At 45.0% G+C, this 14,592-nt stretch overlaps 1 protein-coding gene across 3 annotated transcripts in view; it reads left to right on the top strand.

The window, feature by feature from the left end:
• LOC147461891 (proline-, glutamic acid/leucine-rich protein) overlaps positions 1–14,592 on the top strand; it is a 93,657-nt gene that overhangs the window by 59,275 nt on the left and 19,790 nt on the right. For all 3 annotated transcript variants that reach the window (XM_086509357.1, XM_086509355.1, XM_086509356.1), the window contains exons 6-8: positions 6,304–6,363; positions 6,462–6,591; positions 6,679–6,872. In XM_086509357.1, the coding sequence (XP_086365483.1) occupies positions 6,304–6,363; positions 6,462–6,591; positions 6,679–6,872 (384 nt within the window). The remainder of the gene's footprint in view (positions 1–6,303; positions 6,364–6,461; positions 6,592–6,678; positions 6,873–14,592) is intronic.

Raw genomic sequence — 14,592 nt, 5'->3', positions numbered from 1 at the left:
CAACAGATATTATGGCCCGTTTAAGATCACAAAACAGATAAACGAAGTCGCATTCAGACCGGATCTTCCACGGACGTGGGCTCTGATGCGTTTCTAAATAGAAAATGACATCTCTCTTTGTAAGGATATCCTCGAAGGCTCCGACATCCAATCGCAACGAGCCGTTGTAATTTTATACCGCAAGCTTTAGGTTGATTCCATAGGTTGCACACTATCATGCGGTGCGTCAAGTACCTGCAATTTGTCTCCTCTATAGAAGGCGAGTTTTTCCTTCTCTTTGGTAGCGAGGATTTCGGATATGCATTCTTTCATGTGTGCTAGTTGAGACAATGTAAAATCATCTCCCAAGGAAATCCCGGTTTGGTTTAGTGTAGGCCTCTTTTTGAGGAAGTTCTTCCTCTCTTCTATGGCAGGGAAACAAACGATTGTAGCACGTTCCTAGAAAGTGCCGCCATTATCTCCTCCTTTCTTGCCCACTCTCCCTACTTCGGTGTGTTTTGGCTCCATGATTCCCATACGTGCATAGAAGCTTTTCACTTTCTCGTCCACAATGACACCCGTGACTTGTAGATGTTGAGCACATGTTTTCCTCCTTTGCTCTTCCTCAATTGTCATGATGATAGAAGTGGAAGTGGGTGTTTCATGTTTACCTTTTTTGGCCACTTGAATCCATTGGTCGACTTGCTTCTAGGTGCGAGTGAGCACCTCTACCCATGAAGAGGTCTCCCTGGCCTTCTTTCTCCGCCTCCGCTTGGATGGTGAGTACTTGCGCCTCAATGGTATTTTGCTCTTTTGCCATGGATGGCTAAATTTCTCCTTCTTCAAGCTTGGTCCAGGAGCTCGTGTTCTCAAACTTCTTTAGTTTGTCGATTTTTCATCTCGTGCGGCCACCTTGCTTTGAGACAGGCACACTATGTCTCTAGAGCTGTGATCTTCTGTCATAGGGCGCTCTCTCTCTCTCTTTCCATATATATATATATATATATATATATATATATATATATATATATATATATATATATATATATATATATATATATATATAGATAAATCGATAGATATAGATAGATAGATAGATGAAATGAAATATTATATTAACGTCTTCAAAGGCCAGAATGACCTATGAGATCAAAAGGTTACATCCATGTGTGAATCTAGTACAATGTCTTGGGAACATAAAGATACAAATAAATGTGGGTGTTTAAAGTGGGTAGGTATGTAAGCCTAACCTACATCCTCATCATCATCAACATCCTCATCACATAATACATCAACTCAAAATATTTATGGAGGGGTACGATCACATGAGGGCTAATGAGGTGCACAATGGAGAAAGTAGAGAATGGTGATCATCTTATGAACTCTCTCATGGGCCTCTGCAATATGGCCTCAATGTCCTCCATGGTGAACTCAAGGGGGGCCATGCTCGATGTCGCTCAATGATCCCTCGTAGCCTCGGATGTAGACCTTGCCTACGATGTGAAGATCCTCACATCCATGGGGCGGCCAAGTTGGATGTGTAGAGAGAGAGAGAGAGAGAGAGAGAGAGAGAGAGAGAGAGAGAGAGAGAGAGAGAGAGAGAGAGAGAGAGAGAGAGAGAGAGTGAATGAAATGAAATGTTATATTAACTTCTTCAAAAGGCCAAAATGACCTATGAGACCAATCTGTTACAAAATGGTGAATCTAATACCATGTCTGGGTACAAAAGAACTAGAACAAAGATACTACTACTAGAATCTATCCTCATCTGCACTCTGGATGTCGAGAGAGTATGGCTCGAATCCTCTACTGTAGTCTCCGTCGATGCTGTGTAGCCCCTCTCCTTAATCGTGGTCGTCTCGATCTCCGTAGCTCCAGTGCTCGGTCGATGAGAGTGTTGGTAGTGGCTGAATGAGTGCTTTGTAGTGTGGTTGCTTCTTTGGATGTCCCATATCTAGTAAAAAGAAATTTGTAATCTGTCTCTGGGACTGTCTCTTTCTATCTCTCCCCAGTAAAGTGTCTCTATATCTGTGTAACTCAAGTAGATATAGCCCAAGACATCTCTTATCCTCATAACTCATGATCCTAGAGGAAGGACCGAAACCCTCTCTGAATAAGCAATGGAAATGGCCCTGTATCTCATCATACACTGTGCAATGACATATGTAATGTAGCTCCGTCTATGGCTCTAGCTGGCATAAGCGGCATATCTTGATGTTTGCTGGTATCCCTCTGAATCTACTAGTCTCAATCTCCAGCTGATGTGAGGATGTGCGTATCTGACCAATGGCACACCGCAAACCATGAGACATGTCCATGTAGCTGGGTCGAATCACAAACCCATCCTTAGTGAGGTGGAGAAGATGCTCTCTATAGAAAGCCATCTTCGTACCCAAATCCTGTGGCGGCTCTATCCATGTCCTCCTGGTATCCAGTTGGATCAGGTCGTGACGAATGAGTCTGGTAATCTCCACCCGTGTAAGAGACATCGAGGGTGCCTGAAGAGAGTACTGGAAAGGGGGCAGCCTGTCCATGGTGAAGCCATGCGTCTGAAACCATGATGTCATCTGTGCATACCAGCATGAAGTGTTGTCCTCTAAGAGCTAACTGTTTGGAAGACTCAAGGGCCAGTCTAGCATATCTGTCTATAGTAGTATCCCACAAGCTGTGCACAAAGGAGACTGATCTGGTAAGCGCCTCAATCTCCATAGGAGGGGCAGCTAGCTGTGCTCGAATGATAGCGTGGGGTACGGAGGCCTTGGCTTTGATCAGTTGAGAGATCATAGATACCAAGGGCCTCTCCATACGTCTCCAACCATTTGGCCTATAGAAGGTCCCCATATCTGCACCCCATACAACATAGTTGAGGCTACTAAAGTATCAAAGAGCCATAACTTTGTCCGAGGTTCTTGGAACTGAACCTGCGAACACATCCTCTCCAAGCCTCCCAAGGCCACAAAAGCTCTAGTCAGTCTAGTCTCTGCTGCTCTCCCCAAAGAAAACCTCGGCCCAGTGAAGACAACCCCAAGGTAAGTGTATGCATCTGTATTGTCTACATTCTCCTGACCATACGTGGAAGTCGGTGCTGATCTCTTGATCCACTGTGGTGTGGTTAAACACGAAAAGCTTGGTTTTACCAAGGTTTATAAACAATCCACTATCCTCTGCAAAACTGTGTAATGCATCCAACTGTCGTTGCATACCCTTTGGTGAGTCAGAGATCAACACAATATCATCAACATATAACAACAATAGGATCCATGTCCCTGCTAGCTGGGCACCTCTATCACCCTCTCTGTCAATGTAATCAAACACCTCATCAACATACGTACCAAATAGAGTAGGAGACATTGGGCAACCGTATGGTGGAGTGAACTAAAATCAGATATCCCCTCCGGAGTGTGTACATGTCCCATCATTGATCTGTATAGAGCCATAATCCCCCAAATCAACACTATGGGCACCCCCATCTCCTGCAGTCTGCACATCAATCGAGGTCTCAGTACCATGTCAAATGCTGTGTGGAAATCCAGAAAGCTACAATAAATCCGTCTCCCATGTGACCTGCCCTCCTCAATGATGGCTCTGAGTGTCAGAATATGATCAAGAGTTGAGAAACCCCTCTTGAAACAGGCTTGGCCCTTTGCTCGTACACTCTCACCCTCTGGCCAATTACTCAACTGCTGCTCAAGAATAGATGCATACAACTGTGCCAATGTGTGCCCAACCATAATAGTGCGGTAATTCCTAGGCTCTGTAGGATCATCTGCTTTGAAGATAGGCACAATAGTAGACAACCTCCAAGTCTCAAGTAACCCCTCACACATGACACGATTGAACAACACTGCAAGAACCTCTACCAACATATCTCTAGCATCTATAAATTCTATGCCTTGCTAGTCCTCATCCTGTCAATGGCTCTCTTTATCATCTCAGTGGTAAAGAAGGTGCTGGTAGGTGGGCATGGCTCTGTAGGATCTAGAAGGGGGTCTTGTCCAGGAACCGTATATAACGATGAGGCATACTGGCCCCACACATTAGCAGAAGTAATGACTGGGGGAGGGGAGTGCTCTTGAAAGAATTGCCATGCCTCTCTTGAGTCTGATCTGGTAAACGCCAAGTTTACCGACAGTCCACTATCCTCGCGAATGTATGTAATGCATCTAGCTGCCTTTGCATTCCTTCTGGTGATTCTGCTATCAATACAATATCATCTGCATACAACAACAAAGGGATCCATGACCCTGCAAGTTGAGCACCTTTGTCACCCTCTCTATCAATGTAATCTGATACCTCATCTATGTACATACCAAATAAAGTAGGGGACAGTGGGCATCCGTGCTTTACTCCAACGGTGGAATGAACAATGTCGGAATCCCTTTCTGGAGTACGTACATAACCAGTTACTGACCCGTATAAGACCATGATCCCCCAAATAATCTCTTTGGGGACCCCTAACTCTTGCAGCCTGCTCATCAATCTGGCCCTTGGTACTGTATCAAAAGCTTTCCGAAAATCCACAAAGCAACCATACATCCTTCTCCCGCTTGCTCTTCCTTCCTCAATAGTGGCTTTGAGCGTAAGAATATGATCTAAAGTGGAATAACCCCTCCTGAATCCAGCTTGTCCTGTTGCCCTTATGCCCTCATTCTCTGCCCATCTACTCAATTTTTGTTCAAGAATGGATGCGTACAGTCGGGTCAATGTGTGACCTACCATAATGGTACGATAGTTCCCGGGTTTCATAGGATCCCCTGACTTGAAAATAGGTACGATAGTGGATAATTTCCAAGATTAAGGTAATCCTTCACACATGACCCGATTAAACAGACGAGCAAGGACTTCTGAAAGTAGATCCCTGGCATGGATCAGATGTTCTGCTACTAAACCATCATGATCATATGCTCTTCTTGTCTTCATCTTATCAATGGCTTTTTCCACCATTTCCTTAGTAAAGAAAGTACTAGTAGCAGGGCATGGCTCTAGCGGATCTGGTAATGGAGGCTGTCCAGATACCATATATAATGATGTTACATATTGACCCCAAATCTCAGGAGAAGTAATCGTCGGAGGCGGTGAGTGCTCGTGAAATAAGCGCCAGGCGTCATGTGAATCCTGACTCAAGAAGAGCTGATATAAATCCTTCTCCAGTTTGGCTAAAAATGCCCTTTTCTTGCGACGTACTATATGCCGAAGAGCAATCCGAGACTGCTTATATGTGATGATCCCAAGTGGAAGCTCTTTCTGGATCTGGGTTCTTGTCTCTCTGCATTCCTCGTCATACCAACTGTTTTGAGGCATGTGCCCAGATCCTCTCTTCTGATCAGGTTGAGTATGTGGGTATGCCTCTTGTGCTGCTCCATGTAGTATCTCAAGAGAGAGAGGAATAAGAAGAAGAAGGAGAGAATTTTAACGTCGTAGGAAACCAAGATTGTTTTACTAACTCTTCGTGATGAATTACCTCCCGAAAGACCGGAAGATTATTGGATTGATGGAATTCCGGTTAGCTCACCTCGAATCAACCACCTTACGAAGTTAGTTTCCACCAGGCGCCTAGTCCAAGGCCAATCTGTGTGAGAGGGGACCTCTTCCCCTCTTTTCTCTGTGCAAAGGTGTTTCAAAGGTGTAGTTCTTATCAATTCATAGTGTTTGAAGTCAACGCCTTCTGTGGAGGGGCCAAGGCCCTCATTTTTGGTGTCGGTTGAGCTCATTGATGCTTGGTTCTCTTCTGGCCTTGCTCTTTGGCTTCAACTGTTGAATTTGCCTTTTTCTGCATCTTAGTTGAGCAGGTGTTGTTCATGACCATGCATTGAAGCCGCTTGTGCAACAATCAGCTTGAGCAAGTGGATTGCGTGCTTTGTAACGCTTTGAGGGAAAATTGAAGGTTGGTTGTGGATGGCTAATTCTTTGTTCACAAGGTAGCTGAAGCAAGTAGGTTTTTGGATAGTGTGCTTATAAGTGGGAGTTCCAAGTAAAAATATTTCTCAGGGGTACTTGAAGTTGAAATGTTGCAAGAATTTCAGAAAGAGGTTTCGATTGACAACAAATTTTGAAAACTCAAACTTCCAGCTGCAGCAAAATTCTCTGTAGGGAAAAACACTGTAACAATTAGTTGGTCAATCACGCCTTTAAAATACCCAGTTTGACAAAATTTTGTGTTTTAACTTTACATTTTAAAGTTCATGGGCATTTTGAACTACTTAATTTCCTTTTAATTACCAAACGTTTGTGTTGTTATCGATTTGTAGGGTGGTGTCTTGCAAGTATTTTCATTACCTTGGTCCTTATTCCTTCAACTAAGTTCTTTCAATTAACTGTCTTTAGGTTGAAACACTTCTTGTGGCAAAGATAATGGAACCAGATATAGGGCCTGCTGTTTCCCAGGTAAGTGGGTGGATCTGATATTAGGTGTTTTCAGCCTTGCATTAAGAAATTTTGCATAAAATTGGTGCAGTGCAAAATTTGAAGCTGTTTCAGTGCAGAAATTTGCACGTTGTTTGGCTATGCTTCCAAAAGCTCAAGGTGATGCTGCTACTTGGAGTTCTTTGTTCAGAAGATTACTACTGTGCGTCAACTTTCACCTTGACGATGCTTTTAAAGGAATGGAAGATGGTATGTGCTGTGGATTCTTGAAGTCGTTCAAACTTTGATAATCACGATACTTTTGTGATTCTGCAAGTCTTTATCTGGACAATTTAGGTACACTGGCCAAGAAGGTCTCTTTGTCTTTGATGCCAAGGGGTCAAGAGCAAACCTGGTTTTTGGGTGGCATGCCAGTTGCTGCCAACGCAATGACCGAGGGTGCAAAGAGGTTTTGGCAATTATTGGTTCCAAGAGTGTCATTGCTTTTGCAATGTTGCAATTATCTGTTGATCAACAGTTTCCCAGTCCAGGTAAGATGCTATTCATCCTTCTTCTTGCACTAACATTTCACGATGTTTTTAGTTGGCAAGGCCATCTCTCTCTCTCTCTCTCTCTCTCTCTTTTTTTCCGAAGCTCAAAGTGACTTTTGATCTAAGCTCACATTACTGGGAACTTCCAGACTTTCAACCCTTTTGTTCAGCCCAGTTTCTTTTTTTTACTAAAATGGAAAATTTCATTAGTGTCACGAGACTGATTTGAATGGTCGGTAAGAAAGAAGTTGCAAAGTATAGAATGTGTCCATGAACACTGGAAACTTATGGAACACGAGGTCACATAATCAATTATACAGACCGTTTTAATCAAATTAAATGTATTTATTATTGATTTTATAAGAGTAGAGTATATGTGAACCTTGACCATGCATATATGTAATTACACTTGAAACAAAGTAGTGCAGGTTGCAAGCTACGTGATGCCTCTTGATCAATATGGAAATCAGGTACACATAGGAATAAAGGTATCTAGGCTAGCAAATGTGACGTATCTGTCCACATAAGCATCAAACTTTTAAATTGCAAAGTAGATGTTTGTTAAGGGGTCCTCCAACCTACCTCTATCTGTCCACATAAGCATCAAACTTTTAAATTGCAAAGTAGATGTTTGTTAAGGGGTCCTCCAACCTACCTCTATCTTGTTGCAATAATAGCGAGAACCAGTTGACCCAAGTAGCGCTTAGAGGCTACGAGAGGTTGTCAAGTCCTCATAAAGTTTAGTCACAATCTCTAGTGAGTGTCAATCACCAAAACTAGTCCAGCAGCTGCAAGCAAAAATTGTGCATTTTATTGAGTGAAAGTGCTTCAAACGGATCAAACTTATTGCGAAGGTAGGCAAGACTCAATAGAACTTATCTATGGTTTCAAACCCACCATTGGATGCTTTGAAAAAAAAAACGATTCTTGACAGTTGACCTAGTTTTAGCAAGGCGGTTTCTACTTTTGATAAGCTCGTCAGGTTCGTTTAGGGAAGCTCTAATGTCTCCTTCTATTATAATTCTTGTTTAGGGAAGCTCTAACCTCTCCTATCATAATTCAAAACAGACTCTTAAACTGAGAGAAACGAGCAAAAATAGAAGGAGGGCTACGCCCAAAACCTGGAAATACTATGAGAGACTTACGTTATTTGGTGAGATTTACAAACAAACTTCACGTGAGGGACATAGGAGTAGATAAAGTTGTCAAAGTCCACAATGCGGAAGCAGACACACACACACACACACACACACACACACACACACACACACACACACACACACACACACACAGAGAGAGAGAGAGAGAGAGAGAGAGAGAGAGAGAGAGAGAGAGAGAGAGAGAGAGAGAGAGAGAGAGAGAGAGATGAAATGAAATGTTATATTAACGTCTTCAAAAGGCCATAATGACCTATGAGACCCGAAAGTTACAAAGTGGTGGATCTGATACAAAGTCAGAGTAACAAGATAACCTAACAACAGTACAAAACATAGATATATACTATGGGGTCCTAAGTGAACCAAGCAAAAGACTAAGCAAAAAAAAATGGACGGCTTGTTGGGATAGTTGAATCACAAGAGATCTAGCATCGGTCGTTGGCGAATCTCATCAATTTCCTCCATGGTTAGTAGTCTGACCGGGCGTCGTGCATGCCTGGCCAGCGTGCTCCGAATTATCTGTCGTAGCCTCTGTCGATGCTGTTTAGTTCTTCGCAGTCGCGGGCGCCTAGATTTCCCCAGTTCAATCGCTTGGTCAATCAGTGTGTCTCTGGTGTGAGACGAGGGGGAGCTCTGCTGTAGGAGTGGCTCTTGCGGCTGTCCCGTGTCTGCTCTGAAGAAGTCTGTGATCCGTCTTTGAGACTGGCTAGCCTCGCCATTCATCAGGCTATCTCTGTGTCTGCGCAGCTCGAGCAAGAACAAACCGAGACATCTCTGATCTTCGTATCCCATGACTCTTGAGAGTGGTCCAAAACCTTCTCTGAACAAGCAATGGAAGCGGCCTCGTATCTCGTAGTAGACGGGGCAGCGACATGTATAGTGTAGCTCTGTCTCAGGTTCCATGTTACACAAGGGGCATGTCCTGTCCTCTGTTGGTACTCCGTTGTATCTCCTCGTCTCAATCCGCAACTGGTGAGAAGATGTGTGTAACTGGCCAATAGCACATCGTATCCCATGAGACAAGTGGGTATCCATGTATCTGGGTCTCGCCACAAAACGATCTTCCGTAAGCTGGAGAAGATGGTCTTTGTAAAAAGCCATCTTCGTGCCCAATTCCTGTGCTGGTTGTATCCATGTCCTTCTGGTGTCTAGCTGGGTCAGGTCTTGGCGTATGAGCTTGGTGATTTCTGACTGTGTAAGGGTAAGAGATGGTGCATCCAATGAGTAATGGAATGGTGGCAGCCGGTCTATACTGAACCCATGTGCTTGAAACCATGATGTCATCTCCCCATACCAGCATGTTGCATCTCCTTGTATGGCTAAGTGTCGAGAGGATTCAAGTGCTATGCGAGCATATCTGTCTCTAGGAAGTGCCCATGTGCGGTTTATGAAGGAGATTGATATGGTGAGCGCCTCCACCACAAGTGGGGGGGCCGCTAGCTCTGCTCGGATAATGGCCTGTGGTATTGATGCCTTGGCTCTAATGAGCCGCGAGATCATAGAGACGAGAGGTTTCTCCATGTTCCCCCATCCATCTGAGCGACCCGTCCTCCCGTGGTGATCCAGTGAAGGTCCCCATATCTCGGTTCCATAGAGCAATGCTGAAGCCACCAAGGTGTCAAAGAGCCAAAGCTTCGTCCGGCCCTCCTGAAACTGAACCTGCGAACACATCCTCTCTAATCTACCCAATGTTGCGTGGGCTCTAGTCAGTCTGGTTTCTGCTGCTCTTCTGAGTGAGAATGTAGGTCTGCTAAAAACCACTCCAAGGTAAGTGTAAGCGTCTGTGTACTCCACAGTCTCCTGGCCGTATGTGAGTGTAGGTGCTGACCTCCTGATCCACTGTGGGGTGGTATTAAACACCATAACCTTGGTTTTACCCAGGTTGACAGACAAACCACTTTCGTGGGCAAATGTATGCAGAGCATCCAATTGACGTTGCATTCCCTCCGGGGATTCGGAGATCAACACTATGTCATCAGCATATAACAAAAGTGGAATCCATGTCCCTGCCAACTGAGCACCTTTATCTCCATCGCTGTCAATGTAGTCAGAAATCTCATCCACATACATACCGAAAAGAGTGGGAGAGAGCGGGCAGCCTTGCTTCACCCCAATAGTGGAGTGAACCGGTGTAGAAAGTCCCTCCGGGGTGCGTACATGCCCGACTACTGATCTGTACAATGCCATGATCCCCCAAATGAGTTCTGTGGGTACTCCCATTTCTTGTAATCTGCGCATCAGTCTAGCTTTGGGTACCGTGTCGAAAGCTTTGCGGAAGTCCACAAAGCTACAATAGATCCGTCTCCCATGAGATCTGCCTTCCTCGATGATGGCCCTGAGTGTTAGGATATGGTCAAGAGTAGAGAAGCCTCTCCTGAATCCTGCTTGCCCAGTTGCACGTATTCCTTCCCTCTCTGCCCATCTACTCAGCTGTTGCTCAAGAATGGATGCATACAACCGTGCCAGTGTGTGCCCAATCATAATAGTGTGATAATTCCCAAGCTCCATGGGGTCTCCTGATTTGATGATAGCTACGATTGTAGATAGGCTCCAAGTGTCCGGTAGGCCCTCACACATGGCACGGTTAAACATAACTGCTAGAAGCTCTGCTAGAAGCTCTGCTAGTAGGTCTTTGGCATGCATGAAATGCTCAGCTACTAGTCCCTCATGATCATATGCTCTCCCAGTCTTCATCCTGTCAATGGCTTTCTTCACCATCTCAGTAGTGAAAAAGACACATGTATGTGGGCATGGGTCGAGGGGGTTGGGGAGGGGCGGCTGTCCAGGTACTGTGTACAAAGATGATGCGTACTGACCCCAGGTCTTTGTGGAGGAAATAGCGGGGGGGGGGGGGGGGGGGGACTGCTCATGAAAGAGTCGCCACGCCTCACGTGAGTCTTGACTCAAGAATAGTTGATATAGATCTTGCTCGAGTCTAGCCAAAAAAGCCCTCTTCTTCCGCCGCACCAGGCGTCGGAAGTCCATCTGTGACTGTCTGTGAGTGACGTCCCCCAACAACACCTCCTTCTGAAGTCTGGCTCTAGTCTTGCGGCACTCCTCATCGTACCAGCTGTTTTGAGGCATGCTCCCAAATGGGTGGCTCAGCTCAGGCTGGGTGTGTGGGTATGCTTCAGCTCTGCTGCCTCATGTGATGTCTGTTTCAGTATAGTAGTTAGCTCCTCCAGAGGTCGCCCCGGGTCCTCAGTGCATAGGCGTCTGTAGATTCCGTCCATGTATACAGAGTCGGTCTCCCTTGTGAATGTGTAGCGAGTAGGGACTGCTACTCGTGGCCTGTGTGCTGCACTGAAATGGAAGGAGATGGTCATTGACACCAGAGCATGATCCACTGCCACCCCGATCGGTCTGGGCCCAACTGTGAGATCCTCGATACTAGAGATGAGATTCGGTTGTGCCATGACATAGTCCACCGTGCTGGCTCCATGTCTGTGTGGGAAGCATGTAAAGCCTCCCGCAGCAGGAAATCTCTGTAGGCCGTTCAAGATGGCCAATCCATGTGCGGTGCCCATGTCTATCAGGTGTCGCCCATACTCAGTATATTCCATATCGTGTGATAGTCTGGAAAGGTCCGTTTCTGCCACATCTATCTCTCTTAGCATCTCCTTTGAAGTATCATAAAACACTGCTTGGTGATGGGTAGTCCTAGCATTGAAGTCCCCGAGGATGATAATGTTACCGTCCCTAGAGAACTCCCATATGTCATCATCCAAAAGAGAGAGAGAGAGAGAGAGAGAGAGAGAGAGAGAGAGAGAGAGAGAGAGAGAGAGAGAGAGAGAGAGAGAGAGAGAGATGAAATGAAATGAAATGTTATATTAACGTCTTCAAAAGGCCAGAGTGACCTATGAGACCAAACTGATACAAAAGTGGTGAATTTGTTACAATGTTTGAAAAGCGTGAAAGTGTGAAATTAAATGCGAAAAACTAAGTCCAAAGTATTAGATAAACTTCTTAGGAGCATTTTGGGTGTCTGGCTAGAATGCTTCTAATCCTTTGTTGTAGTCTCCTCCGGTGAAGTGTGCTTCTGCATGTTGGTCGTGGTTGTCTCGATTTCCTAAGCTCAATCGCCCTGTCAATGAGGGTACCTTTGGTATGAATGTGGGTACTCCTTTGTGCTCGCTGCTGGCCTCTTGCTTCTCCTTCCATTCCTGCTTCTCTCGATCCGAAGAAATCTGTGATTTGCCTTTGAGGTTGTAGTGCTCTTTGTCTTCTCATTAGATTATCCCTGTGCGGCTGTGCCGATGTAGTTCCAGTAGGTACAGGCCTAAGCACCTTTGATCTTGGTATTACGTGACTCTATCTAGAGCTCCAAAGCCTTCTTTAAATAGGCAATGGAAACGCCCACGTATTTCATAGTATACGGTGCAATGACATATGTAGTGTAATTCTGTCTCCGGCTCCATTCCGCATAACTTGCAAATTCTGCTCTCAGGTGGGATTCCCCTAAATCTGCCAAATTCAATTTCCAGCTGGTGTGAGGATGTACGAATCTGACCAATAGCACATCTCAAACCATGAGACAGGTGGGTATCCATGTAGCTCGGGCGAATCACAAAACCATCTTCAGATAGCTGTAGGAAGTTTTCTTTGTAGTCGGCCATCTTCGTGCCCAATTCTTGTGTAGGCTCTACCCATGTCCTCTTAGTGTCCAACTCTATAAGATCCTGGCGGATGATTTTATTAATCTCCGTTCGTGTGATTGCCAGTGATGGAGCCTCAAGAGAGTATTGGGAGGGGGGTAATCTTTCCATATTGAACTCGTGTCTCTGAAACCACGAGGACAGTTGCGCATACCAGCATGATGTATCTCCTTTCATTGCTAATTGTCGAGAGGATTCGAGGGCCAATCTAGTATATCGGCAATTATTTGTATCCCATAAACCATGTATAAAGGACACTGATTTGGTAAGAGCTTCAATTTCTATCGGAGGGGTAGCTAGTTCCGCTCGGGTAATCACGTGTGGTACGGAGGCCTTGGCTCTAACCATTTGCGAAATCATAGATACCAAAGGTCTCTCCATTGACTTCCAATTATCCTGATCCACAGATGGTCCCCAAATCTGGACCCCATAAAGCATAGCCGAAGCCACCACAGTATCAAAGAGCCAAAGTTTTGTTCGTGGTTCCTGAAACTGCACTTGTGAACACATCCTCTCCAACCCTCCCAAGGCCGCAGAGGTTGTGGACAATCTAGCATCCGCTGCTTTCTTAAGAGTAAACTTCGGTCCTGTAAATACCACACCAATGTATGTGTATGCATCTGTGTACTCTATTGTATCCTGACCATATGCAAATGTAGGTGCCGATCTCCTAACCTACTGCGGTGTGGTGTTAAACACCAGAACTTTGGTTTTACCCAAATTTACCGACAGTCCGCTGTCCTCCGCGAATTTATGTAATGCATCTAACTGCCTCTGCATTCCATCTGGTGATTCTACTATCAATACAATATCATCTGCATACAACAACAAAGGGATGCATGACCCTGCAAGTTGAGCACCTCTGTCACCCTCTATCAATATAATCTGATACCCCATCTATATACATACCAAATAAAGTAGGGGACAGTGGGCATCCCTGCTTTACTCCAACGGTGGAATGAACAATGTCGGAATTCTCTTCTGGAGTACGTACATAACCAATTATTGACCCGTATAAGGCCATGATCCCCCATATAATCTCTTTGGGGACTCCTAACTCTTGCATTCTGCGCATCAATCTGGCCCTTGGAAGTTGGTACTGTATCAAAAGCTTTCCGAAAATCCACAAAGCAACAATACATGCTTCTCCAGCTTGCTCTTCCCTCCTCAATAATGGCTCTGAGTGTAAGAATATGATCTAAAGTGGAATAACCACTCCTGAATCCAGCTTGTCCTGTTGCCCTTATACCCTCATTCTCTGCTCATCTACTCAATTTTTGTTGCAGAATGGATGCGTACAGTCGGGTCAATGTGTGACCCACCATAATGGTACGGTAGTTCCCGGGTATCATAGGATCCCTCGACTTGAAAATAGGTACGATAGTAGATAATTTCCAAGATTCAGGTAATCCTTCACACATGACCCAATTAAACAGACGAGCAAGGACTTCTGAAAGTAGATCCCTTGCATGGATCAGATGTTCTGCTACTAAACCCTCATGATTTTATGCTCTTCTTGTCTTCATCTTATCAATGGCTTTTTCCACCATTTCCTTAGTAAAGAAAGTACTAGTAGCAGGGCATGGCTCTAGCGGATCTGGTAATGGAGGCTGTCCAGATACCGTATATAATGATGTTACATATTGACCCCAAATCTCAGGCGAAGTAATTGTCGGAGGCGATGAGTGCTCGTGAAATAAACGCCAGGCCTCATGTGACTCCTGACTCAAGAATAGCTGATATAAATCCTTCTCCAGTTTGGCGAAAAATGCCCTTTTCTTGCGACGTACTATACGCCGAAGAGCAATCCGAGAGTGCTTATATGTGATGATCCCAAGTGTAAGCTCTATTTGGACCTGGGTTCTCGTCTCTCTGCATTCCTCGTCGTACCAACTGTTTTTAGGCATG

Source organism: Adiantum capillus-veneris, chromosome 3 (genome assembly GCF_014529385.1).
Source record: "Adiantum capillus-veneris isolate H3 chromosome 3, ASM1452938v2, whole genome shotgun sequence".
NCBI lineage: Eukaryota > Viridiplantae > Streptophyta > Polypodiopsida > Polypodiales > Pteridaceae > Adiantum > Adiantum capillus-veneris.
Note: the sequence above shows the minus strand (reverse complement) of the source record. Positions and strands in the feature narration are given on the sequence as shown.